This window comes from Marmota flaviventris, chromosome 9, assembly GCF_047511675.1.
Source record: "Marmota flaviventris isolate mMarFla1 chromosome 9, mMarFla1.hap1, whole genome shotgun sequence".
In the NCBI taxonomy this organism is placed as follows: domain Eukaryota; kingdom Metazoa; phylum Chordata; class Mammalia; order Rodentia; family Sciuridae; genus Marmota; species Marmota flaviventris.
In genome coordinates, this window is record NC_092506.1 from 54386322 (window position 1) to 54413884 (window position 27563).

A 27563-nucleotide genomic window follows, 5' to 3' on the forward strand; every position below is an offset into this window, starting at 1 on the left:
AATGGTGTCCATGATTCACAACATTGGGCAGAGGGAGCTTGAACCTAGGCTAATTGTCTGAGTCTTTTTCCCAGTAGCAGGGATGGTGCCCCAGGGACCTGTGACAGGAGCTATGCTTCTGTATCACAGACCATCATGGAGAACCCACAACCACAGGTCTTCCTCTTACAGAAAGACAGTCGGCTCTGTGCCACTTTGAAAAGGACCCTGTGGAAGGGAACAGCGGTGTGGTGATCCTTTGCAATCAGAGCGACAACCTAATGCCCTTCATCCTGTGCTCCTACACTCTATAGAAACAGCTAACCGAAACAACCCAGCACCCTCTGATCATCCACCTTGGGACCCTCGGCTGATAAGTGAGAACAGCTGATGGGAGGTCCATAGCAACTAAGGAGTGGCTCATGTGACCCAGCAAGAGGATGTAAAAAAAAAAAAATCAAACAAAACTGATGAACATCTTCTAAAGTTCCCAAACCTTGATGAAATCCAAACCAAGACTCAATAAGAATTTTCTCTACCTTGGCATGATTCATTATAAATAGCTCCATCCTCAACTTTGATTACATATATATCACTCTTCTTTTTCTCCTTCTCCTTCTCTTTCTCCTTCTCCTTCTTCTGTACCAGGGATTGAACACAGGGGCACTTATCCACTGAGCCACATTCCCAGCCCTTTTAAATTTTTGTTTTGAGACAAAGTCTTGCAAAGTAGCGTAGGGCCTTGCTAAATTGCTGAGGCTGGCTTTGAACTTTCAATCTTCCTTCCTCAGCCACCAGAGCAGCTGGGATTATAGGCATGTACCACAATGCCCAACTCTTCATCTTGATTTGATAGTTGTTATTTTAGTATTTGAGGTTTTATACTCAACCCGTTTGATTGTATTTCTTCTAATGTTTTAACACATGAATTGGAGCCATTCTTTGTTTTCCTAGTTCAGGTTTACACTTGCTTATCTTACCTGCTTTCTCCTCTTACATTACCTGCTACTGCCTCAAATCCTGCCCCTGCCATCCACCTTTTTCTTTTTACCTTGGTGTGTATTAATATTTTGTATATTGTTTTTCTTTTTTTCTCTCTTCTTTTTTCCAATTTTTCTCTCCTTCCCCCTTCAGCCTCTATGTACTATATAGCAATTTTACTATATTTAGTAACTAGTTTTTCAACAAATCTCAGAACTTTACTACAAATTTATACCCAGGTATAGACAAGCTGTGGACAACAGTATCAATAAGTTTTTCATTTTTCCTAAGAAGATTGAATAGTATGTGGCTTTGTTGAAGTTATTTTGTAAATAGGGTTTAGAGTTTTCTCTTAAAGTGGTGCTTATACCCCTGACCAGCAGAGGACACATATTAAGTGAAAATATCAATACCTGGATATTAGCCCAGCCTGGGGCTCTTAGGAGAAAAAAGCTCACAAAATAGTCCCTTGCATAAAAGAAGTAGCAATAATCATCCCAATTGATGGGTAGGACATATAAGCAGTATGAAGAAGCAAGGGATGTTCAATGAAATGAAAAGCTGTACTTTTTCAAAAGGATAAAAATCAGTAAATCTTTAACCAAACCAAGAAAGAGAAAAGACTAAAATTTATAGATGAAATGGAAATATTACAATTGATACTGATACCACAGAAATACAGGGGATTATAAGAGAATATTATGAATATACACCTACAAATTTGAAAACCTAGAATAAATGGATAAATTTCTGGATACATACAAACTACCAAAATTTGAATCATGATAAAAGAAAGCCTGAACAGACCAATAATGAGCAAAAAGATTAAATGTTTGTAATAAAAAAGTCTTCAATTGAAGAAAAGCCCAGGACCTGATGGCTTCATTGCTAAATTCTACCAAACATTTAAAGAATGCTGGTTCTTTCAAACTCTTCCCTGAATACAAGGGAATCCTTTCAAACTCATTTTATGAAATCAGCATAGCTCTGATACAAAACCAGATAGGGACGTAACAACAACAGCTACAACAACAGCAACAAAATAAGGAGGGGTGGGGAGAGAAGGTGAAGGAGAAAGAAGAGGAAAAGGAGGAAGGAAGGAAGGAAGGAGGGAGGGAGGGAGGGAGGGAGGAAGGAAGACGACAGGCCAATATCCCTGATGCACACAGATACAAAATTCTGCAATAAAATTACAGGTAACCATATTCAACAGTACATTAAAAAAATCATTTACCATGATCAAATGGGATTTATCTCTGATGTAAGGGTGGTTCAATACATGCAAGTTAATAAATGTGATATGCCACATTAAAAGAATCAAACACAAAAATCATATGATCAATAGATACAGATACAGAAATAAATACAGAAAAAAGAATTTGATAAAATTCAGCTTATGATAAAAACTCTCACCAATTTAAGTATATATGGAATGTACTTCAACACAATAAAGGCCATTTATGACAACCCACAGCTAATATCATACATAATGGAAATATTTCAGAGCTCTTTTCCTAAGATCACAAGACAAGGATACACTTTTACCACTTTTATTTAACATAGTACTAGAAATTTTAGCCAGAGCAATTAGGCAAGAAAAAGGATGAAAGATATCTAAAATGGAAAGAAGGAAGTCAAAATGTCACTTTTTGCAGATGAGATGACCTTGTTTATAGAAAACCCTAAAAACTCCAATGAAAAACTGTTGGAACTAATAAATGAATATAAAATTAAGTTTCAGGATACAAAATCAACACAAAATAAAAGAGGGAATTTTGAATGTATTCATTGTAAAGAAATGATCATAGTTTAAAATGATAGGTATGCTAATTACCATGAGTTGATCATTAATCAATATATATAAATCAAAACATTACATTGTACCTTATAGATGAGTACAAATACTATGTATTGATAAAAAAAATTAAAAGTCTGAAGTGATAAGAAATAATTGACTACTCTTGAGTGCATACATGATTCAAATAGTAATTAATATTCTTTAAAAAAATTTTTTTAGTTGTAGTTGGACACAATATCTTTATTTTTATGTGATGTTGAGGATCAAACCCAGTGCCTCACACGTATGAGGCAGGCGCTCTACCAATGAGCTACAGCCCCAGCCTGTAATTAATATTCTTAAAAGTGAAATTTGAATTTGAATTTTATCAAAATTTTTCTATGAATCTTGAAATACATTCTTATTAGAAAATATTTCTTTGTTAAAAGTAGATTACATGGACAATTTGGTGTGGAAAATGTAAATAATTTAGATCTACTAAACTAATGAAATATATGATTTTTTCCATTAAAATATTTGAAATTTGACTTTACTGTAAAAGGAAGTATCTCAGCAGTTTCTATTTTCCATTGGATAATAGTTCTCATAAATTCATTTGGAGTTCCTGATTTTGCATTTTTCACAAGCTGGGTAAAATCACCCCTTTTAAATAAGTGGCATAGCTATTGGAAAACTAGCAGAAAGAGTAACTGAAAATTTGTTTAAAATAAAAAATACTTTGAAATAAGCACTTTTCTTCTTCCCCAAGTAACAGTCCCTTAGTTCCCCACATGCCTCAGACCTTGTGGAAAAATACAATCTGATCTCCTCACTGTTCATATTTGGACTACACTTTTTTAAATTAGTTTTTCAAATAGGTGGCACTTGGCATGATCCTTTTTTCATTTCCACCTTTCTTAGATAAAGGTACTCCTTGAAGACAAAAGTGTTTATGCACAAGGACATCAAGATGATATTTTGTGTTGTTAGTAACCCTCCAATTTCCCTAGGATGGAGTTTTAATCAATAGTTCTAACTGACCCAACTTTCACTTCTACAGCAGTATTTGCTCATCTTTAGATGAGACACTTGGCAGAACCTACTTATTACATTAGCATGCCTTTTAACATTAAGTCCTTAGGGATTCCTGATATATGGTACCAGCTGCATTATTCATAAACTCAGAAAACAACTGGAGATATTTATTATTATAGATATTAAATGTTATAGATATTAAATAAATATCTATTATTAAAATGAACCTCTCCATGGCCATGGAGGAAAGATCTAGAATCTCTGTGATAGAATTATCAGAATTCTTGATAGAACTACAGAATTCTTATTTATAATGGAAAGAACTCTTACACTATTATATTCCAATATTGAAGCAATGCAGTTTGGCATGTGTACAATGCAGCTTGTACACTTAAAAGTACAAGCTCTGACTCTACTCCGCTTGGATTAAAATCCTAGATTTGCCACTTACAAGTGAATGATGTTGGGTGAGTCTCTAAGCCTCTATTTTCTCATTTGTGAAGTAGGAATAATAATTTCATCAACTAAGGGCTAAATGAAATCACTCATGTGACATTCTTGGCATGTGGTAAGTTCTCTGTAATGTTAGCTATTATTACTTTCATTATTATATCACTAAAGTATTTGCATAGAATATTACTAAAATTATATTTTATTCCCTGACTGTCTCAGGGCTCCTTTGGGTATAGATGTGGGAATAAACTAATACACAAACTAAGAGGTGTCATTTTCAAAGGTAATAAAGTGATGCTTCTAACCTCATTTGCCCTCCAAATTTTGTGAGGTTCCTAGGTACTGTAGTAGATTGCATTATTTTTCTCAATTCTTTAACCCCTCCCTGAACAGGATTTGTACATCCGCAGTTTTTTCCATTTGTCTTTGCAGTCTCCCCTACTAGAATAGTGGAAGGCTATTCTGTCACCAACAAGTGTTGATTTGCTTGTCTGACTTGCTTTGGATGTGATGTATACAGAGGTCTTGAAAGTGTTTTCTTGATTGGGCTTGCCCTCTTGTATGTCTGTCACCTGCAATGAGAAGAGCCACAGGTCCCTGAACTCTGATTTTTGTAATAGATGTGAACTCAATCCAAAGCCTAAAGTTCAGCATATTAAGGGCAAGCCCTGCAGCTTATTGAGAAAAATAAATATTTGTCATAATGAGAGCCTGATATTTTTGCAGTTGTTAGATAGCTGTGAAAAAAAATTGTTAATATAGTAGACCTAAACTCCTGTCCTTTTTTTGTTGTTGTTGTTGTTTTTGCAGTGTTGGGAGATTTTGGACCCAGGTTCTCACAACATGCTAGGCAAGTCCTCTACCACTGAGGTAGAGGACTTGCAAAGCCCTCTTTGTAAAGCTGGCTTTCGCTGGCTTCTTGGAACTTTTATTTCAGGCCATTGTTACAACTGTATCTGCACTATTTGCACAAACAATATGGTTTGTGCTGAATGCCTGCTTTTCTTCTGGGAGTGTGGGCTTTTGGTATGCATCAGTCAAAGTCTTCCTTCGTGACCTTGCCCTGATTAAAAAAAAAAAAACAAAAACACTGATGCTGAATATCTAATAAGCTTCCTTGGTAAACAACGTTTCATCTGTATCCTCACAACTCATTGTTGGGGAAATTGAGGGCATCCTGAGTGACTCTACTGGGAGACAACACTTGGAATCCTGTGTATGATGTTCCTGGACTTCACCCTAAGTACCTTTTTGCTGGTTGTGCTTTGCATCTTTTCACTGTAATAAATCATAGTCCTGTGAGTTGTCCTTGTGAATCATCAAACCTGGGGCTAATCTGGATACCTCCCAAACACAGTTCAGTAACTGCTGCACTAGCTAATACAGGTGCAAATAACTGATTGTACTAACATGACTCATGACCTGTTGGTGTTCTTATGCTGTTTGTAATGCCACTGCTTGTTTGGATTCATAGGCTCCTATAAATAAGAAATCTTTTGTTGCAAAGGGACCTTGTGTCCCTACTTCTGCTCCCACGTACAAACTTCCTGTGTACTGCTAAGGTTTCACAACCAGCTAATCGAGATTCCCATGGTTAAAGGGCTCTGTTGGTTAATCCTTTAAATCATTTCCCTGTCCTCCCAAGCTGGCTTTTGCTCAGCTTCCCTTAGGGCCTATAGTTGTTTAGCTATTCTGTGTACAACCTTTCTCAATAGAAAACTAACTGTGTTGGGTTATAACAAATAATTCTTTAATTTCAAATGTATTAATTTAGGTCCCTTCATCTCTGACTCTGACTTTATATTATAATTATTATATATTTTATATTTATATAATTATATACTCCACAAAAAATGTTATGAGTTTTGCTTTAAACTGCCAAGTGTATTTTCAAGAAATTAAGAGGAAAAATTGTCTTTTATATTTTCCAGCTATTTATCATTTGTGATGCTCTTCTTTCTTTCCTGGAAATTGGAGTTACCATATGGTATCATTTCCCTTCAGCCTGATGAACTTCCTTTGCTTTCCTTGTTCTGCATGTCTGCTGGCAATGAATTCTCTGTTTTTCTTTATATCTGAAAACATCTAAGTTTTGTCTTAAACCTTGAAATGTATATTCTCTGCTTTTGGAATTCTGGTCTGACAGGTTTTTTAAAGTCTACACTTTAAAGCTAGTCCAGAGCCTTCTGGCTTTCAGTTTTTCTGATGAGGATTTAGTGGTAGGTTGAAGTGTTCTTTTCTTACATGTAATGTGTCATTCTTCTCTGGATGCTTTTAGGATTTTCTTTTATCCTTGATTTTCAGCACTTTGACAATGAACATACTAAACATGTTCTTCTTCACATTTCTCCTGCTTCAGTTTACACAGAGCTTCATGAATCTGTAAATTTGTATCTTTAGCCATGTTTAGGAAGTTTTGTCATTATCTCCCCCTCCCCCTGATTCTAGTCACTCATATGTCAGTTTGATATTGTGCTACAGGTCTCTAAGGCTGTATTCATTTCTTCAAAAACATTTTTCTATCTGTTCTTTACATTGGATACTTTCTATTGATCTATCTTTAGGTTTACTGACTCCCAAGAGTAATTTTTTTTTAAAGAGAGAGAGAGAAAGAGAGAGAATTTTTTTTAATATTTATTTATTTTTTTAGTTTTCGGCGGACACAACATCTTTGTTTGTATATGGTGCTGAGGATTGAACCTGGGCCGTACGCATGCCAGGCGAGCGCGCTACCGCTTGAGCCACATCCCCAGCCCCTCCCAAGAGTAATTTAATGTCAATGAATTAATTACCATAATAGAAACACAAAAATAGAAAATCAGAATAGTTCTGTATTTATTTAAAGAACAAAATATGTGATAAAGAACTGTACATAAAGCTTTATTCTCAAATGATTTCACTGGTTAACTATTTTAAATCTTGAAAGAAATAAGATAAAACTTCCATACAGTCTGGAGAATATTTCCCAACTGATTTATAAGGCAAGAACAAACATTAATACCAAAACATAACAGAAATGTTACAAGAGAAGAAAATTAATAAATATAGATGCAAAAATACTCAACTCAAGGTTAGCAAATTGAATCCAGAAATATATAAAAAAGATAATATATCACATTCAAATATACAGTACATTCCAGAAATGCAATTTTGGATTCACATCCAAAAAGCAATCAGTGTAATTCACTATATTGTTAAGTAAAGGAGAAATGCCATATAATTACTTCAATAATTTTGAATTTTTTTTTTATAAAATTTAAAACTCAAACATAGGAGAGACAATTCAACCTTGGGTGAGGAATACAAGGAAACTTCTTTTACAAAAGGGATTTTACAAAACAAACAAGTCCAAACCCCAAAACTAACACTAGCATCATTCTCAATGGTAAAATAGTAAACATTTTCCTGATAAAAATAGGAGAAAGGCAAGAATGTTCTCTCTTCTTCTCTTGAACATTGTACTAAAGCTCATAACCAATGCAACCAGCAAATAAAATAAACAAAATTACATTAGTTGAAAAGGAAGAATGCAACTATCTTTATTTGTAGATGACATGGTAGTGTACATAGAAAATCCCAAGAAATCTACCAAAATTGAATTGAGGATATTACAGGATTCAAGATCTGTACATTAAAAAACCACATGTAGTGTTCTGCACTAGCAATGAACAACTGGAAAATGAAAAAGTTATTTGAAAGTTTTTGGAGCATTATAATTATACATAATAGTGGGGTTTATTATGCTATATTTGTACATGCACATAACATAATTTGATCAATTTCATTCTCCATTACCTCTCTTTTCCCTTCTCTCTTCCCCTCCCCCCATCTCTTTGCTGTACTGTACTGGTCTCCCTTCTAACATTATTATTGTTTTAATTCATGCATTATCATCATGCATAAAAGTGAGATTCACTGTGGTATTTTCAACCAAGAACATAGTAGATTTCATTCCCCAGTACTTACCCATGCCCTCCTATCCTCTCTCCCTCTTGATCCCCATCTTCTATTCTGTTAGTCTCCCTTCTATTTTTGTGAGAGCATTTTTTATTCTTTTTTTTTTACTAGCAGGAAAACAAAAAATCTACATACTATTTGTAATATCACCACAAAATATAAATCTAACAAAATTGTACGAAATATTTATACCAAAATTTACAAAATATTGTGAATGAGATAAATTTTCTAAAATTTAGAAAGTCAAAGACTCTAAAATGGCCAAATTAAAGACGGGCAAGTCCAAATGTTAGCAAGAATATGGAACAAGTGAAATTTCCCTACATTCCTCGTAGGATGTAGTCCTTAAAATACACGTTGCAGTTACTTATAAAGTTAAGTATTCACTTGGCATTTACCCAGAAATTCAAAATTCACAGAATGACTTGTAAATTCACAAAATTTTGTCAGATATGTTTATAGAAGCTTCATATATAAACAGCCTAAAACTAGGAACAACCCAAATGTCCATTAACAGAATAATAGGTAAAGAAATTAAAAGATATACTTACATGGAGTAAAACTTGGCAAGAAAAAAAATTACCAATAAGTAAATTAATCTCAAAATTTTATAAGGTTTAGCATAATAATCCACAAATATTTTAATAAAATTTTCAATTAAAATATTAATTCAAAATAAGTTAGATACAAAAGATCACATATTATATTCTTTTTTGTTTATATGAAGTTTTAGAAAAGGCAAAACTAATTTGTATTTAGAAAAATTAAAAACAGTCATGACCCCAAGATAAAAGGATTAAGTGGAATATGGCACAGGAAATTTTCTGGGAAATTGTTCTCTTTCTTGACAATGGTGTTGGTTATATAGATCTATATATTTTTCAAAACGCCTCAAACTGTACACTTGAGATTTGTGTGCTATACTGTATATAAATTATACCCTAGCTACAATGAAAAGAAAGATATTTAGATTTTTCTCCAATGAGCAAGTTAGATTTCATTTTCATTAATTCCATATAAGACCCAAGTCTTTATTTGGGTTACCTTATAAAAGAAGTTTATATATTTGGAAATTGATTTCTCTTCCCTTTGTTTTTCTTTCACTTCCTCCTAAAAACCGTAGTATGTGAGATAAGGTGGGTGAACATTCCAAAAAAAAAAAAAAAAAAAACTATAGCAGAAAACTTGCATTGGAATTTTGTCATTTGGACCTTGGGCAGGCCTATAATTTGAATGTGTGACACTAGAAATGGTTGCTATGGTGATAAACCACTTTACTTAAATAGCATGTATTTTACTCAAAATTCAGAGAAATGGTAACAGTTTCTAGTAATCATGCACTGGTATTAACTTGCAGGGGTATGCCTAAAGCTTACAGGTTTTGCATCCATTATCGCCAGATAAATTTATCAGGTTAAGGTTATGCCAGTGAATAAATGAAATATATTTAGCCCAATCTTTGTTACATATCTTCCCTTACACACATGGAACCCCCTATTCAAGATTAATAATAGGAGGTGAAGAAATCAAGCCAAGGGTATTGAATTACAAGGTGAAACTGGAGGGGACCTTATAAGGTCATCTTTTCCATCATTCTGCTTCCAGTAGGACTGACTATTCTTCAACGGTTACAAATGGTTAAGAATTTGTCAAAGATGAAGAACAATTGAAATGCTGCTTGGGGAAGCCCCTAGTGTGACTGACTATAGCACTAGGGGTGACCTCTATCTTCACAGTATCTTCTTCACTTTATAGGTTTTAATTTTATATGTGTATGTATTTATAAATTATTATTCTTTCTTTTTAGACTGAAGAGCTCTATTATAAAGAAACTGTCACCCTTTAATTACATTAGTAGTCTGACTATAAACCTTCTTTGGTTCCTTTACATATATTTTCACCTGGTTTCAGTGTTTTAAGTAAAATTCATCATAATTTTATATGAGGATAGAAGTATTTTCCCTTGATATCTAAGATGCTTTCTGATGATAGCAAGGTTTTCTTGCCCACTGTACAGTGGTGCTTTAGATGCATATCTTCAGAGCACAGTCTACAATGATTTTTAGATCTTCTCATGGACTGACAAATAGATGGCCAATAGTCTCATGATGATCATTTAGGACCTTTTCCCCTACAACTGAATATTGAAATTCTTCTGTCATCTTTCTTGTACAGTCTTATGGGAGCTCCTCTCCTTCTATTTGCCTTTCATGACCTGCAAGATCTCGTAGCCTTGGCAATTTCACTTTTCATTTCTCTGTCCTATTACTTACAAAACTGTAAAATTGCATCAGTGACAGCATAGATCTCCGAGGAATCCCACCAGCTATGAGAGAAGAAAAGGAGAAACCCAAAACTCAGATATTCTAAAACCTAACAAAAGAAATCTCTGAAAAAGTAAGATTTGTTCACAGGCCTAGAAAAAGCCTGGAAGCTGGAATTTATTTTGGCTGTTTATATTCCAAGGACTTGGCTCTTTGTGAAGAAAACTACAGCTTGACCTAAAGGCCCTGTGGTGGCCATTCTGCATCTATGCTCTGTTAGCATCAGAGAAAGGTTTCAGTTGAGGGGTACTCAAAAGGGAAATAGGAAACTCTTTAGAAAAACTATTTAGAAAAATGATTCTGCTTCCTGAGCCATGCCATTCTAAACTTAATGCAACTGCAAATGAACAAAGAAAAATTGTAAGGCATAATTGTGCTCAGACACACACACAGTATTTTACAGGTTAAACCCATATACACAGAAGCTTCTGAGTATTTGCAATAAACATTTGAAATAAAGATAAGCATGTTTGCATTGATGCTACAAGGGATTTGTTTCAATGCAGTTAGTTTTAGGCCAATTTTGAAACTTAAAATATGGTCATCTATATTAGTTCTAACTTGTATTGAACATCAAATTGACAAAGAAGTAATAACAGACTCCTTTTTATACTGAGAGAGTAATTATTAATTCCTATAACTGCTGTAGAAGATAATATGATGACATCTTTTAAAATTATAAATTCATATGCCTTTTTGATCCAGAAATTCCACTTTTAAAATATATAGCCAATCAATAATAGTGACACATGCAAAATGACACAAGTCTAAGACTATGTGTAGCAGCATTATTTGTATTAGTAAAGGACTGGAAACAACCTGAATGTCCATTGTGAAGGGACTGACTAAATAAAGTATAGTACATTGAAAGAAAAGAATTACTGCCTAGCCAGAAAAAAAGAATGAGCAATCTTTTTTTTAAGAATTATCATAGAATGATCTTCAAGACAGTGTGTGTGTGTGTGTGTGTGTGTGTTTTGTGGAAAACAATATTGCTATCCCTGACCATAGAGATTGTTTCTGAGTATTTCTTCCTGGACCCATTAGTCTACTTTAAGGACTGACATACATTAACAAATGAAACAGCGAGGAAGAATGGAAACATTAAGCCAGATATGAATATAAGCAAATTAAAAGGAAATGGGTGAAGCTCTATTATATTTGTATAATATTAGTTGCAGTGGAATATTGAAAAACATTCCCTCAACAATTTGAATAATAACTCAGAATCCAAGTAGAAATATCAAAAGAGAGAAAGAGTTACACTTAGATTTGTCTTTTAATAGGATTTGTATATAAAGTTAATTAAATTTTATGAATTGAAACTCCTAAATAGGTTTTATGTTTTGGACTGTACTAAAGAAAGCCATGTGTCCTCAGCCAGATACCAGAACATTAAGGGTGCCATAATCTCACCGTATTGACGAATATAAGGAGTTTCAACAAGAGGAAACAACCTATGTTAGTGAATATTAAAGACTTTTAAATATATTCCGCTTTTTGAAAGAATACATAGAAGCAACTGAGAAGTCTTCTTGGGGGTAAAAAGGAAGAGAAAATGGCCTTTTTACATTTCAGATTTATACAAATTATTCAAGGTACAAAATGCTTTTTAAGTATTACCTGCTCAAGAATTAGCATACATTGTTATAAAGTCAGACATGAGTGAGGCTCTGAAGAGGCACATATTTAAGAATTGTCTGCAATAAACAGACATCAGGTGGATCTTCTCTTTCTTTAAATATAGATATCAAAAAGTGTAAATGACCTGAAACTTTGCTGCATCTCTGGGAAGATGTTTATTCATTGGAGATATACACACACACACACACACACACACACACACATACATACACACACTACTGTGCATAAAATGTAGTTATAATTTGTGTTATAAAATGTACTTATTATATATGAGTTTGAATGATCAAAGAAACACCAGATTAATTTGCTTTGTGTTATGTATAATTTTTTTCACATTTTTGAAAATTGTTCACCTGACCACGTGTACTCTTTCAGTTAACCAGAAGAGTAAACTTGTGAACCCTTTCTCAGACTGTTGTGTGTAGATGAGAGCATGTTATATCTATACCCCATGCCCCTGGCCCCTGTCTTGTTTTATAGCATCCAGGAACATTCTGCTCTCTTTTATAACTCTTATGCTTAGTTTAATTTAATTAAAAGTGATTAATTAAAATGAACCAAAGGTCAAAGTAGACTCTGCTTCCTTCATGACATCAGAATTTGAGACTGGTTCCTCTTCTACTATTGGAGTGAGGTGATCTGAGAACTTACAGTTGCCTGTGAAAATTCATCTGCTTGTTTTGTGCTTTAAACTCACACAGTACTTTCATGGCTACCTCCTCAGTTCATTCTCATTATCAAAGTAAACATGCAATTATTGTTTTCCATATCCCTTTACCAGTGAAGAATTGAGACTTTAAGGGGTCTACAGACCTGCCCAAGTGGTGTGACTATGATTATAAGTCAGTTCCTGGATTCATGCAGGAGAATGGTGAGAATATGAGAGTGGTTGGTATGCAGCAGTTTTGTACCCCACTGGGCGGGTACATGTCATTTTGCATGACAGAAGTTTTGAAACTGAGCCTGTATGATTTGCTTTACACCAAACACTAAAAAAGTCAGTTGGCTTAAAGGTGATAAAGGGCCAGGTGTGGTGTCACATGTGGAAGGCTGAGGCAGGAGAATTGTAAGTTTCAAACCAATCCCAGCAACTTAGCAAGGCCCTAAGGACTTAAGGAGACCCTGTCTCAAAATAAAATGTAAAAAAAAGGGGGCGGGGTGCGGCTGGGTGTGGTTCAATGGTTAAGTTACCCTGGGTTCAATCCCCAGAACCAAAAAAAGAAAAAAAAGCTAAAGGATCTTTTTGGAGAGATTTAATAATAAGTTTACAGTGTGACTATTTTGTGTCCCAAAAATAGAATGCTTCAACTTGCAAATCTTTAATGACAGTGTCGTTCTTTGAGTTGATGTTTATTTTCATGTCTGAAAATTAATTCAGGTCTCTTCTTTCATTTGTAGTCCAAGAAATTACCTGGAACCAGTAAGAGGGCAGATACAGAAGACTTTGACACGTGCTGTTCTCTTTCCACCTCTAGCAAACTCCTTCCAGCTGATCTCAAGGGAGAACTAGAGAAAACCCCTGTGTCTCCAACCAAATCCACTGCTAAATCCACTGCCCTGCTTCGATCCAAAAAGAAACTCTAAGGCTCCCTCCAGTGCTGAATAGTACAAAAACAAACTGTTCTCTCTAGTGCTAAAGGGAGGGCATAGGAGGGGAAAGGACAGTACTAAACGGAGATTCTTTTTAGCTCGGCTGGGCCCTGCCTTGTGTTTCATCAGGTTAAAACTGAAGCTCGTTATCTCCAAAGCAGTGTAAACTGCACAGGGTGTAGAAGGACAGCCACCAACAGGCTTGATGTCAGGCTGCAGCTGAAATCAACATAAGTTGTACCTGAAGTTTGCTTTGGGAGGGGGTGCAAATGCCCTCAATGGAAGGCTGTGGGCATACTTGCTCAGTTTTACTTAAGATTTTGCATTTAGGCACAATTATTTGCAAGGGAAAAACAAAAGGCCAAATATGGTAATGGAGGTTCCAAATAATTATGTGCACTTTGCACTAGAAGACTTTGTTAGAAAATTACTAATAAACTTGCCATAGGCATTATGGCAGAAATGCTTCAGTCCTTCACGTGTTCTTGTGATTTTAGGTTGCTGTAGATTGTTTAGGACAACTTATTTTAAACATAAAAAAATAGGACATTTTGTAACTGCTTGCCATTAACTTGCTGCTAAATTCTCAATGTATTGATTAAGTCAATAAAAACCAGATGTTACCCATGCACGTTAATTTTTATGTTAACAAGAAGGGAATATATTAAGGTCTTGTAATCCTTAGACCATAGTTGGCCTGTTGCTGCAATGGTAGGTGCATACCTTGGGGATGGGCATGAGGCTGGATACAGGGAAAATACATCATTAATCTTAGTATTGGAGATATCTCCTTTCCACCCAGTTAAATAATTTTGCTATCCAGAGGCTAAACTGGGTGAATGAATGTTTCTTTTGGCTTCCCAATTTAAAAAAAATCAGTTTGTATTTTTCTTTATAAAGTAATAACCTAGCTTAATTTCAGACTCTCATGGCATTGTCATTTAGGACTCCAAAGTGAACCATACTTGGCCAGTTAAGCAAGTACTAGTATATATAAATCCATTCAGTGGCTGAAGGATGTACATGTGCTTTTTGCAATTAATTTAGAAGACACTAGTGTGATTCTGAATGCATCAGAGATAACACTGGCATGAGTTACCCTGGCCAAGGGGTTCTGCCAGTATTTTCTTAATACCTTCAACCTGCTTCCATTGAGGGAATCTGTGAGCCAAACATGTCTAGTGTAAGTAGTCTTAGTCTTATTTTAAAACTGAAGTTGATGTAGCTTCTTCAAGTTCTTTCCTCCTTTTTGATTATTATTTCCAGTTCTCTTGGAATCCTGTACAGCATCTTCTAAGCTTTAAGTATTCTCTTAGGGTTTTGTGAGCCAGCCTTTGAGGAGTGTGTTCTGTCCACTAGATCATAACCATGGCCTCACTAGCTAAATGGAAATTTCCTTTTCCTAGTAGTACTTGGAAGCAGAGGGGAGAGCTATAGTCTGTCACCTCTGAAGGGAAGAGCAGGGACCTAGACCCTGATGGAGAGCTGGTCTCCTTGCAAAACAGCCAACCAAGACTGTGGCTATGACTCTGCAGAGTTCCCAGGCCTGAAAATGGACTATTCCCTGTGTTCAAAATGCTTTTACTTTTACAGTGATATTGTCTTTGGGGATTAGAGGAGTCTGTGGTAAAATTGAGTACTATCCACATCTCTCTGGGCCCTAAATTAATGATTCTGTTCAGTAAGCCTGAGCAAAGCACCAGAACTATCTACTTATTGAAAATTGAAGTTGTTTTATAACATTTTAGTGTCTCTGTACCTTTTCCCATCACACACCAGGCAAGAACCAGCCATCCTTCCTATCATAAGATGCATTCTATTAGCTCTCCTAATAACAGAGATATTCTGTTACATATCTTCATCTTATTTGCATAGAATCTTTCTGATAGAAATTTAACTCACTCTTTGGAGAGAGAAGTTCCCTATTATTTCTGTTATTTATTCATAAGGAACACATTGAGACTGGGCCATATCTGAGCTTTGTTTTCCAACTAATAGTCCTCTTTCTTCATTTGATTTCCATTGCTGTGAAAAACGTTGCTCTTCCCTTTCAGCTTGGCTTCGTTAACCAAAAGGCTATCTCTGAGGCATCAATGACAATCTCTCTGACACCTCCCATGCACCACAGGACAGAGAGCTGGGTTTTGCCCAGAGGGACACACTTTGTCTCCACAGTACAAAGCAGTTGTTTCCAATACTGATCAACTCTCTGACTTGATGGCAGGTAAGTCAAGGCAGGAAGAATGTAAAAAAGATAGGAATGCAGGCCTGGAGCTGGGGATGAGTTCATCTGAGAACAGAAGATGGTATCAGAGAAGAAAGGAAAATGATTGGGGTTGGGGAAAGCAAAATGAGAAGCAAGTACAGTTAACAAAACTGAAGAATGGCATGTGGCTTTGCCAAACCTGGAAGCAGAAGTCAAAGAAGGGAAACACTGCTCATCGAATAGCCAGTCTAAAACAAAATTAGCCCCCTCCCTGGCCTGTATACAATCAAAGCCAAAGACAGGGCGAGGAAACAAAGATCTATGGAAGCTGGGAGGCTGTGGTTTGAAGATTTGGCCACACATAGTCCTTACATTTTGAGTAAGAATGCTATGTAGTATGGGCAGGGGAGGGAGTAGAAGAGAAAAAATAAAAACATTTTGTGCTTATCATGGAAATGCTTTGTTTAAATAATTCCATTTGACTCCAAAATGTAAGTTCCAGGTTAGACAGATCAAAAGCAGTGAGTCTTGAAAATGAATCTTTTAAAATTCCAGCCCTGCTGTTGGAATAGAGAATAAAGGCTTTGTTCAAACATGCATTCCCAGCAGTAAGCAGGGCTTTGAAATTGGCTGAGGAAGTTGTGTCCTATAATGGCTGCACTTGGCTGGAGATCAAGATGCTGTGGTCTCTGAGAAATGACCCTGAGCTGGATATTTTCTATTGACCCCTTCAAAACTACTCTGCCTGCTCTGTCCTCTCTATCCAGAGGCTGATCTTTAGGGACTGCATTATCGGGCTGCCCTGACTCCTGAATTAGTTAGGATTCTGTCCATAGAGAACAAGGCCCAGACATTCCTCCCAGTGCCTTGTGTGCTGGGCCACTTGGCATTTGCTGCATCCTCCTTTTAAAGGCCAAGCTCCTTGGCATCCCTTAGCAGTGTGCTCCTGGTCCCTTTAAGGACAAGACCAGCCACTGTTGCCCTTGAGTACTATATTTTCCTTTGTGGGTTTCCCTCTCTGTCTCTTTATAAATTGTCTCTTCCTTGAACTCTCTTCTTTCCCACAATCCAGATCCTTTCCTCGCCAACTCTGCATTGTTCTTGACCCAGGATGGTTCCTATCATATTAGAGTTAAGCAATGAGCAGAGCCTGAAAACATGAGGCACATGGGTAGTCACTGGGGGCTGGAGCAGGGGTGCAGGGGAACTGTTCCCAGAGTAAAATAAACCTAGCATTAACCAACTGAATCTGAAATACAAAATGGACTCGACCCAAAAGGCTTGCGTTTTGTCTTAAATTCCAACCCTAGCTTTGGGGCCTAAAGAAATAAAAAACCAAGAGGCCCTCCAGCCTGAGAGAGGGGCCACCCTGCTGGTTCCTGGCTGTTGATGAACATCTGCCTAGAGGCTTCCAGGGGACCCAGGACCTGTTGTGCCAAAGACAGAAGCACAGGCGGCCTGAAGGCAGGACGGCTCCCTGGGCTTTGCCTTTGCTTCATCTTTGCAAGCACAAAAATCACTTCATAAAAGCATTTTAAAGTAAAATTTCCACTATTCAAAGGTCTTACATAGTTCAGTTTTACTCTTCAGGATCCTGTATTTTTCTGAGTGAGCTGACTTCGAACTGATTTTTTATTTCTGTTCAGTGAATTGTTATCACTTAATTCTCATTGGTGAGCCAATTTTCTTTGCCTTTGTTCTTCAAAGGAAGGCCATATTCAGCAACCGTCTTGCATTTTAGTGTCTGCCTTCCTTAGTTGCTGGTGTAATCAACCCTGTTCTGGCTGTGTCAATTCTCCACATTTCCCTAAATTATTGGGAGCAGCCCCCAGCAGGAGTCTTGGGGCCTCTCACCTGTGCTGTGAGCGGCAGCACTCAATTGGTGGTAGAACACTGGGAAAGCCAAAGGGGTCGTCACAGGCGTTGCTGCAATCTCAGAAACCTTCTTCTCCCTGCTGACCAGTGCCATCCCATCTGGGAACACATAGCAAAACCTCAGAGGACCTCCTCCCCACAGGAGGCAGTGGTTTCTGGCCTGCTGCATCTGAAGTTAGGGCCACAGATGCAGTGCGGCCCTCTTGCCCCAGTACAGACTTGGCTCACCCCTCTCCTAACTAGATCAGGCAGCATCTTCACACCCTAGCCATGGCAATGATACAGAGGGCCCACCTGTCTCCCTGCACGTGGGGCACTGAAGCATACCTTTCACTCTTTTTCTGCAGGCAAGGTCCTGAAAGCAAGCTATTGTTCAGGGAAGACTTCCCTCATTAGCCCAGAAATCTGTTTCCATCCATAGGAGCAATTGCAAAGTCCCAGCAACAGCATTTCCAGCCTCCCCAAGGGACAAGATGGGTGCATTGGAAGATGGAGAGCAACTGACCCTTGTGTGGAGGTGGCCACTAGTATGTCCTGGTCCTAGATTTGATTTACACTGAATTTACTTGACATCACAGTCCTCTTGTAAGGGGGATTTTAGATTATATTAGTCTGTCTTTTAACTAAAGTCCCTCTCCAGAATGATGATGTAATAATAGCAGCAACATTTCAGAGCACTTACTCTGTGCCAGACACCATGCTAAGCCCTTTATGTGTATTAGTTCTTTTAATCCTTACAATAAACTACGAAGATGGTACTATTTTTATCTCTACACAGGAACAAATTGAGGCACAGAGAGATAAAGAAATTTGTTCAAGGTCACGTAACTAATAAGTAGCAGAACCAGGATCCGAGCCCCACCACCAGGCTCAAGTGCTATTGTAGCGCTACGTGCCTCTCAAGGCCTTGGTGGCTTTGCTTCCCTACTCTTTAGGCCTGAGACTGTGGTAAAGTTTGATCCCAGGGTTTCAGAAGGTCAGTGGCTCATGCACACCTCTGTCTCCCAGAGTAGTAATATAGGCAAGCTTGAGATCTAAGATATCAGAAGAAAGCAGAATTATTTTACATCTTGACAAATTTGAGTAAGATCCAACAACATGAAACAAGGAAGGCTGCATTCTGAAGGACTCTGCATGATAAAAATAAATTTGCAGTGTTTTCACTGGTCACTCATTATCTGGAACAGTCTTCAGCAGCCTTTGAACATGTCTTTGACCAAAGAGCAAAGGCTCTGTTACTTCCTCGGGCGGGCACTCCTTCTGTGTGAATGTAGTAGACTGATGCTTCCCAGGAGCAAAGGTTTGCAATTCCCATCTCAGGTAAATTGGGGTTAAGAATCATTATAATATTTCTATTTCTATATTTCTTCTTCAGGTGGGATGGGTAGCTGTGTGGCTGAGGATGCAGAGCTCAGAGCCAGCTACTGGAACTCTCCTCTGCACCCTTATTTGTGTGCCTCTAACTTTTACCATTACTTACTGCTTTAGGATAACACTAGACACAAGGATGTCTTCCCCTGTCCTCCTGACATCCTTCTAGCTCAGATGTCTCAGACACACTCATCGTGCGAGGCAGGAGGGACTTCTGATCTGGGGGATGAAACCAACAGCTAGGGGTGGTACTGCCTCCCCTGGGCTGCCCATCTCTCAGTCAGCTGTGTGCTTCTTGGTGCTGAGAAAAGAGAGGCAGATCTAAATTGGGGTCCTGGTTGCTGGTTTAGAACTTTTGGAGGAAACACCTTCTAGTGGGAAAGCTCCCAAACATACTGAAATAGGTCATTTTTTGAAGGAGTTATGTTTTTTCCGCAGGAGCAGTTGCCTGGTTCTAGCTGTACTCCCTTTTCCCCAGCAATGCAGAACTTAGTCACAGACCTCAGCTATTCAGTTGAAGTTTCATATCTACTTTCTGCTTCCTGATTTTTTATACTAGTTCACATCCATGAAACACTGCCACGTGCCCCACCCCATATTAAACTTCAGCAAGAATGTCTCACCTGCAGTGCATCCTGATTGCTTGGAGAGTAGCTAAACAATTCTTTCTCCAAAGTGACCAGCCTCTGGCTCTGTGGCAGCAGCATGAAAGATGGAGTGGCACAAATGTTGTTCACCAGGTAAGAATAGACTGAGAGCTTCAGCTATTCATTCAAGAAACACCTCTACTGTCTACCATGTACCAGCCACCATGACAGGCACGTGTGCTAAAGAGCCACATAGTCTTGGAGGTACAGGGGACATGATAGCAGTCTATACAAACATGTAATATGATTATCTTGTGACTAGATCTAAGAACAGAGTTAATAGAGTGCTATAATAGAGAACAGCAGGGTAAGACCCCTCTTGGAGAGCCTTTCTGAGGAAACTTGAAGGCTAAAGTGAAGTCAACCATGGGAAGAGCCAGGGTACGAATGTTTTAGGCAGAGGGAACAGGGAAAGATCTCAGGGGATTCCAGGACTTGGTTCAAAAGCCAGGGTGATGGGGAGGAAGACCAGACCTTGGAGATCTCATTTCTTCTAAATATCATTGACAGGCTCTCAACTGGAGAATGACATATGGTTGTGTGTATAAAGTACTCTGTTTTCTGTGTAAGGAATGACTCAAAGAGGAGCAAAAAGGGGAGCAGGGAGATTAGTTAAGAGGACATCAAGTGAGGTGGTGGCAGAGAAGATGAAGAGAAATACATGAGGTATACTTTAGAAATAGATTTAATGGGATTCAATGAGGATTAGATGTGAAGGGTGAAGAAAAGTAGGAGAGAAGCAGGAATGACCTTTGGCTTCAGTAATCAGATTGATGGTAAGTGCATGTGCTTGGGAAGATGGAGTTGGCAGTTGACAGTGGGATGGAGACTTCTATCTGGTCCTATTAAATTTGAGTTGCCTAGCAGATCTTTAAGTGGAGATGGTTGCCTGAAACAGATTTAAAGGTAGAATGGATCAAGGAGGATATAGCCAAACCTCCTTATAACTTGATTAACCAAATCTGAATTGTGACAGGTAACAAGGCCACAGCAGCCAAATCATCATTCCATAGCCTCCCATCAGCAAGAAGTCAGAAGACAGTGGACCAAGTACTTATCCCAAATGAAATTTGCGGGATAATAACTTTTTGAATGGTTCTGTCAGCACCCACCCACCTCCATGACATGCTTCCTGGGATGGGGGCTCCCTGCCTTCCAACACAGATGAATCCTACTCTACAAACAACACATATGCTAGAAGAGTCTTCACATTATCTGACATCTGCTCCTCTCCGGACTCTCTGGAACCTTATAAAGTCAGCTCCTGCTGCCATGCAATGGCCCCTCAGGGTTGAGGGTGATCTCTAAATCCCCGAGCATCTTCTACAGTCCAAATATCCCCACTTCTCTTGGGCTCCAGTCTAATTTTTCTGTCTCTCCAAGTGTGACCTGGACCCCAGAACTCTGGATGCCACACCTCTGTCATGTGTCGTGTGTTCCTGTTAACAAGAATTCATGGCTATCTGGCTTTAGTTCCCCGTGACAGGCTTTAATGACAACATATCTCTGAAGCACATTTATTTTCTTACTTATGTCCTTGTGGCAGACTTCCTGTGACCACTAAAGAATCCTTTTGCTGCATAATGCCCTCAGGAGTAACAGAGTATGTTGATGTGCCTGGGTTGGATCTGAGTCACAGAGCCCTGAGTTTACCAGAGAAGACAGAATTATTTTCCATAAGTCTCTGTCTTGCTAATTTTGCACTGAGATATATGGAAAAGTAAAAAGGTACAGATCAAATTACAGACCTGCTTGCCAGGGAATGCATTAGCGGCCCAGCTACCTCTGGAGGGGCAGTAAGACACAGAGGAGAGGCCTGGCAACCTCAGACAGTACCTGTCCCAAGCCCTCTAGCAGACACGTGTGAGTTGTCATCCGTGCCTGAGTGCTGTGGGCATCCTGCCTTCCCATCCTCAGGCATGGCGAGTGGGGTGGGAATTAACCTCCATGACTGGCTCCAATGGCCCTGAGTGTTCCTCCTCTGTTACTAAAAGGAATCTGGGTCATTTTCAGAGAAAATTCTGAGCTACACCCAAACATCTCTGAGAATTCCCAGGAGTGCTCTTGCATGTCCTTGGTCACCTGTATCTCTTTTCCTAGAGCAGAAGTTCAAGTGTGACCCTCAACACCAAAGTGTTGCTTCTGATATCCTGGCCTTCACTGTTCCTTCCAAGGCCTCTGCTTTACTGGCTACTGGGCAGATTCTGGTGAGCCAGTGGCTGGGGTAGCTGCTGCCAGCAACATGCCACATGTCCAATGTGGTGAGGGTCAGTCTTGAATCCCAGGGATCCATCCTGACCTGGCATGATGCAGTTGCCTAAGCTCTTGGGTCCTTCTTCCCTCACCGCAGGGTGTCCCTTAAGTAGACTGGCCTTGTGGAGCAGAGTGAGTGGGTGGTGAGTGAGTGCTGGGGAGCATGCAACGTAAGATATAGGGTGGGAGCTAGGTAGGAGTATTTGGGAAGGGGTGTCCTGTGGGATGTGAGTGGGAGGGAGGGGCCCTCAGAAATTGCTCAGGCTTCTTTGGCCCCACTCCTGGGTCTCTGGAGCTTTCCAGGAATCCTGACATGCAATGTGTCTGCTTTCTATCTGGACTCCAAAGTAAAGACACCAGCAGGCTATTTCCAACTGTCAAAGGACAGAATGCAAAGAGCATATCTGCCTGTGATGAAGCGGCTCAGGCCCACTCATACCTAAAGTTTTGAGTGACAAAATCTTTCAAAACACAGAGCCCATCATGGAGATACTAAGAGGCATCTTTGGAGGTGCAAAGTTTAAGGAGTAGCCCAGCCCTCCCTACCCTGCAGCAGGCCCAGGGAAGGAAGGTTGTGGTGGTTCAGTGCTCGCTAGACCAGAGCCAGGCAGGGTGTCAGAAGAGAGTGGAAACGAAATGGACCCCTACACGGGGTCAGGGAAGGCACAGCTCTTATGGCTTAGTCACACACAGCTCTGGCAGCTGGTCCCCCGACAGCTTAGCCCACCTTCAGTCTCTAGGGTGAGCAGCAGAAGCCCTAACCCTTAGCTGCTGTAAAGGGGGAAAGAGGCCGGCAGGAGACTCTCCGCTGGCCTAGATTTCTTGAGTACCCTTAAGAAATCATGTGGAGGTCCCCATCACAGCCTTTGGAAGTGAAGAGATTTAAAATGAGGTACATTTAAATTGGCCAGTTTATGGGGAACTTGTTTGGGACTAAGGTGAATACTGGGGATTTGCAGTGGCACCCACCTGCACAATGGAGACAGCAGTATCAACATCAAGACTGTAGGGCATCTACTGGTCATTCTTGGTCAACAGGACACCATCTCCAGTTTTTGCTTTGGCTGTGACATGGTTGAGGAAAGTGGTAGTGTTTACAAGGTGCAAAGGGGCACAGTCTGGTCACTGGTTTTGATTAATGGACAAACAGAAGCAGGAAATGGGACAGCAAGGAGGAAAGAATAGGTGCTAGGAAAACACCTTCAGATTCTGCTTTTGAAGCCCAGTGGCTATGGCAGCCACCCCTCCTCCCCAGGACTCAGGATTCCAAGCCTCCACAAAGACCCCTGTTTCCAGGAGCCCCCTTGCCCCATGTGGCCAGTGTGCTGTGTTGGCTGGGTCAGAACTACAGCTCTGACAAGCTCACTGACCTGGGGAACAGTCCATGGCCAGCTCAGGAAGAAAGAAGGGAAGGAGGGTGGGAAGGGGGGGAGGAAGAGAAGGAAGGGAACATGTTGTTTTTTTGGAGCCCAAGGATTAGGTTGTGCTCTTCAAACTGAGTTTCCCAACCCTCCAGACTAGGACCCCTGAACCCCAAGATTCACTGATCTGCTTCTACTTTCTAGAGAAAAGGGATTTGCAAGTAAATGAGTTGTACACAACTTGCTGCTGGCAGCACATATGAACTGCTTACATACGATTCAAGAATATAAGCTTAAACACATTATAAAACAGTTCTCTGCGAGCCTGAAAATTGGCCGGTAGTTCTATTACTTTCCCCTGGATGGTATTGTTAGTCTCTCAAGTAACACAAATTCAAGGGCTACATCACCAATGATGAGTTTCTTTCTGTGGGAGTGGTGGGAACCAACAGGAACGCCCACTTCAAATGCTCATGGTTGGGAGGTAAGACCCTGGTTACCCTGTTGCTGCAAATAAATGTTACTACGCATTTTCAGGGTAAATCGACAAGCAACTACATGGAGAACAACAAAGCTAAATTCATGGGAGTCTGTAGTTAAAAGCAGAATAGCAGCTAATTAAAACCACCACCACTTAGGACAGTGGCTCTTTAAACCCTGCAAATGTGCTTTTGTGGGGAGCTCTGCAGCACGAATACAGCCACAAGTCTTAGCGGGCTTGGCATTGCAATCTTTCATAGTCTCTGGAAACACATTTAAGTTTAGCCCAATTCTGGGATGGAGAAAATGTTACATGTTAAAAGTTCCCCTTAAAAAGGGAACATGCTTGCTTGCAAAATAGCCCAAGATGGGTGCCTAGGCTAGAAGATGAGATGCCTGGCAGGACTGAATCCTGGTATGGCTATTGAAGGAGAGGAGAGTGAGGGAAGGGTGAGGTGGGGAGGATGTGTCCACTTCTCTGGAGAGAAAGTGAGAGAATTCCAGATAATCAAACCCTCCACTTGCAATGTGTGAAGATCCCTGTTAGGGGCTAAATATTTGTGTCCCACTTATGTCAAAGCCAACCCCCAGCCAGGCATAGTGGCGCATGCCTATAATCCCAGTATGTTGGAGGCTGAGGGGGGAGGTTCGAGAGTTCAAGGCCAGCCTCAGCAACTTAGCGAGTCCCTGTCCCAAAATAAAATACAAAAAAAAAAAAAAAGGGATGGGGATGTGGCTCAGTAGCTAAGTGTCCCTGGATTCAATCCCCAGTACAGAAAATAAATAAATAAAAAATAACCAACCCCCAGTGTGACTGTATCTGGAGGTAGAGCCTTTATGGAAGTAATTAAGGTAAAATGGGTCACTAAGGTAGGGCTGTGATGGAAAAGGATTAGTGTCCTCACAAAAAGAGACAATACAGAGCTTACTTGTGTGCTTGTGGGCTCTCCATCCACCTGCGTGAGGACCAGCAGAAAGGTGAATGTATACAAACCAGAAAGAGGGTCCTTACCAGAAACTGAACTTGATCCTGGATTTCCAGCCCCTTGAGAAAACAAGTGTCTGTTGTTCGAATGACCTTGTTTGTCCTTTTAATTTTAGGACAAGGTGTAACTAAGTTGCCCAGGCTGGCCTTGAACTTGTGATCTTCCTGCCTCAGCTTCCTGAGTAGCTGGGGTTACAGGTGTGTGCCACCACATCCGGCTTCTGCTTCTGCTTCCATCTCCACATGGCCTCCCCCTGTGTCTTTTTTTTTTTTTCAATTGTAGTTGGACACAGTATCTTTATTTTATTTATTTATTTTCATGTGGTGCTGAGGATCGAACCCAGGGCCTCATATGTGCTAGGCAAGCACTCTACAACCCCAGCCCTCCCTGTGTCTTGTGTGTCTTCTCCTCATCTCTTCTTATAAGGACACCAGTCATGAGATGTAGGGACCACTCACTGTGTCACTGAACCCAAGAACCAACCCCCCTGGCCATTTCTTGTGGCTGGAAAGTGTCCTGAATAAAGCGCTTAAGCTGGCGTCGAATGCCTACAGGCATCATACAGAGGCTCTGGAGATTTCTCTCCATCTCCTGTTCACATGAGCTATTTCATCTTCTTTATCCTCAAGTTTAGTGGTTGATTTTTTTTTTTACCCTAAATTCAGGATGTTACATTTGTTCCTATGAGATCCCATCCTGGACGTCTAGACCCAGTAAAAAATCTCACCTCAATAATGGAGAATTTTTGGCCAAGGGATGTGTTCTGTGACTCCCTTGAGGCTCTGCTTGGGGGAAACACCAGAGAGTCCTATAAAACCACAGCTTTTGAGAACTGAAAATCAAATCAATCTTTATTCTGGTGACTCTGCCCCAGTTACCCAAACTAGCTGCAACCCCAGAGCTGGCCTTCTGGAGGTCACGTGGCCCCTCCAGCTCAGCAGCTCATCACCGTTTCCCTCCCTCCCTTCCTTCCTTCCTTCCTCCCTTCCTTTTTTCCTTTCTTTCTCCTTTTTTCCTCTTTGCAGTACTTGGGATTGAACCCGGGGCCTCCTAGGCAAGCACTTTATTACTGAGCTACACCCCCAGTTTCTATCTATCTATCTATCTATTTATTTATTTTTAGGCAGGTTCTCACTCAATTGCCCAGGCTGGCGTTGACCTTGTAATCCTCCTGCCTCAGCCTCAGCTGGGGATACAGACTTGTACAGCCACACCCAGCAGGAGGGATTGCTCCTTCCATCATTGGCCACAGCTGTAGTTGGAGTACCAGAGAGGGTTCTGCTTACAGCTGATCCACCTGAGCCAGAAATGCAGCAAGAACACACCTACTTCCCTTTGGCTCCCTTTCCCAGAGCTCATTGTAGGACACATGAGCACACAAAACAGGCCTACTTACCAGCCTTCCTCAGCTGACCACTTGGGTTAAAGGCCCAGCATCTCAGGCCTCTGCAACTGGGGAGGCCCTGAGAGCAAGGAGCCCTTAGCTATCTGGAGGGTGGCTGTGGCTACCCAGACCTTGGTCCTGGGGCCTTACTGGGCTCAGCCTCTCAAGAGCTCTCAAGCCCTGCAAATTCTGAATGTTAAGAAACTGGAGGTATTATAGATACTGCAAGCTAACCTGGAGAATCACCATCAATCAATCAATCAATCAATCAATATCCTGGAGGCTGGAGGTCAATGAGAAGGGAGTGCAGCCACTGAGCTCGAAACCCAGGCCCCCTGCACCCTATGATGGCTGGAGGAGAGGAGGATAAGAGACCAAAAGCAATGTGCTCCTGTCTTCTTTCCCAGGGCCTTCCTTTTCATCTACAAATAATCTTTCTTTTCACACAGTGTCACCAAGCAGGCCTCCCTGGGCTTTCTCACCCTTCAGAGGCTCCTTGCTGCCCCATTTAGGTCTAAAGATCCCATCAGCCCCTCCCCTGCCCCTGGAACTAATTAGCACACCTAACCCAGATTTTTTTTCTGATTACAAATAAATAAATTCACACACACACATGTTCATACACACAGATTAAAAACTCAAACACCACAGAAAAGGTCCTTGCTTAGCATCTGGGTGGCCATCTTAAGTGATAGCCACCATTTTAAGGAAAAAGTCTCACTTTCCCACCAAGGGCCTTTCTGAGAAAGACTCACTACTCCCTCACACCAACCCAACCCCTAACAGCTTGCATTAAGACCCGCCCAGCTCTGATTCCTGAGCCTGCCCCATGAAAGTCCCTGAACCCAGCTCGACAAACTCTCCTGTGTATCTCTGCCTGGTCTCTGTCTTTCATTTATCCCTTACCCTTCTCTCATTCCTCGCTTTCCCTTCAAAAAGTGTAACACAGAAAGTTTAAAGAAATCATCTGAGCTGTGCACATTTGTAATCCCAGCGGCTTGGGAGGCGAAGACAGGAGAATTGCAAGTTCAAAGCCAGCTTTAGCAATTTAGTGAGGCCCTAAGCAACTTAGCAAAATAAAAAATAAAAAGGGTTGGGGATGTAGCTTAGTGGGTAAATACCCCTAAGCTCAATCCTTGGCACCAAAATAAAAGAAAGAAAAGAAATTATCTGAGAATTCACTACAGAGAAATAATAACTGTTAATATTTTTGGTGACTTCAAAATATTCGTCTCTTGCCTTTTCTTTGTCAATGCAATG

At 40.0% G+C, this 27563-nt stretch overlaps 1 protein-coding gene across 2 annotated transcripts in view; it reads left to right on the forward strand.

The window, feature by feature from the left end:
- Window positions 1–13734, forward strand: part of Stk33 (serine/threonine kinase 33) — a 77849-nt gene extending 64115 nt beyond the window's left edge. The window contains exons 12-13 of one of the 2 annotated variants that reach the window (XM_027942409.1): window positions 11956–11967; window positions 13549–13734. In XM_027942409.1, the coding sequence (XP_027798210.1) occupies window positions 11956–11967; window positions 13549–13734 (198 nt within the window). The remainder of the gene's footprint in view (window positions 1–11955; window positions 11968–13548) is intronic. The other variant, XM_027942410.1, reaches the window with a different exon arrangement.
- The last annotated feature ends 13829 nt before the right edge of the window (window positions 13735–27563 follow it).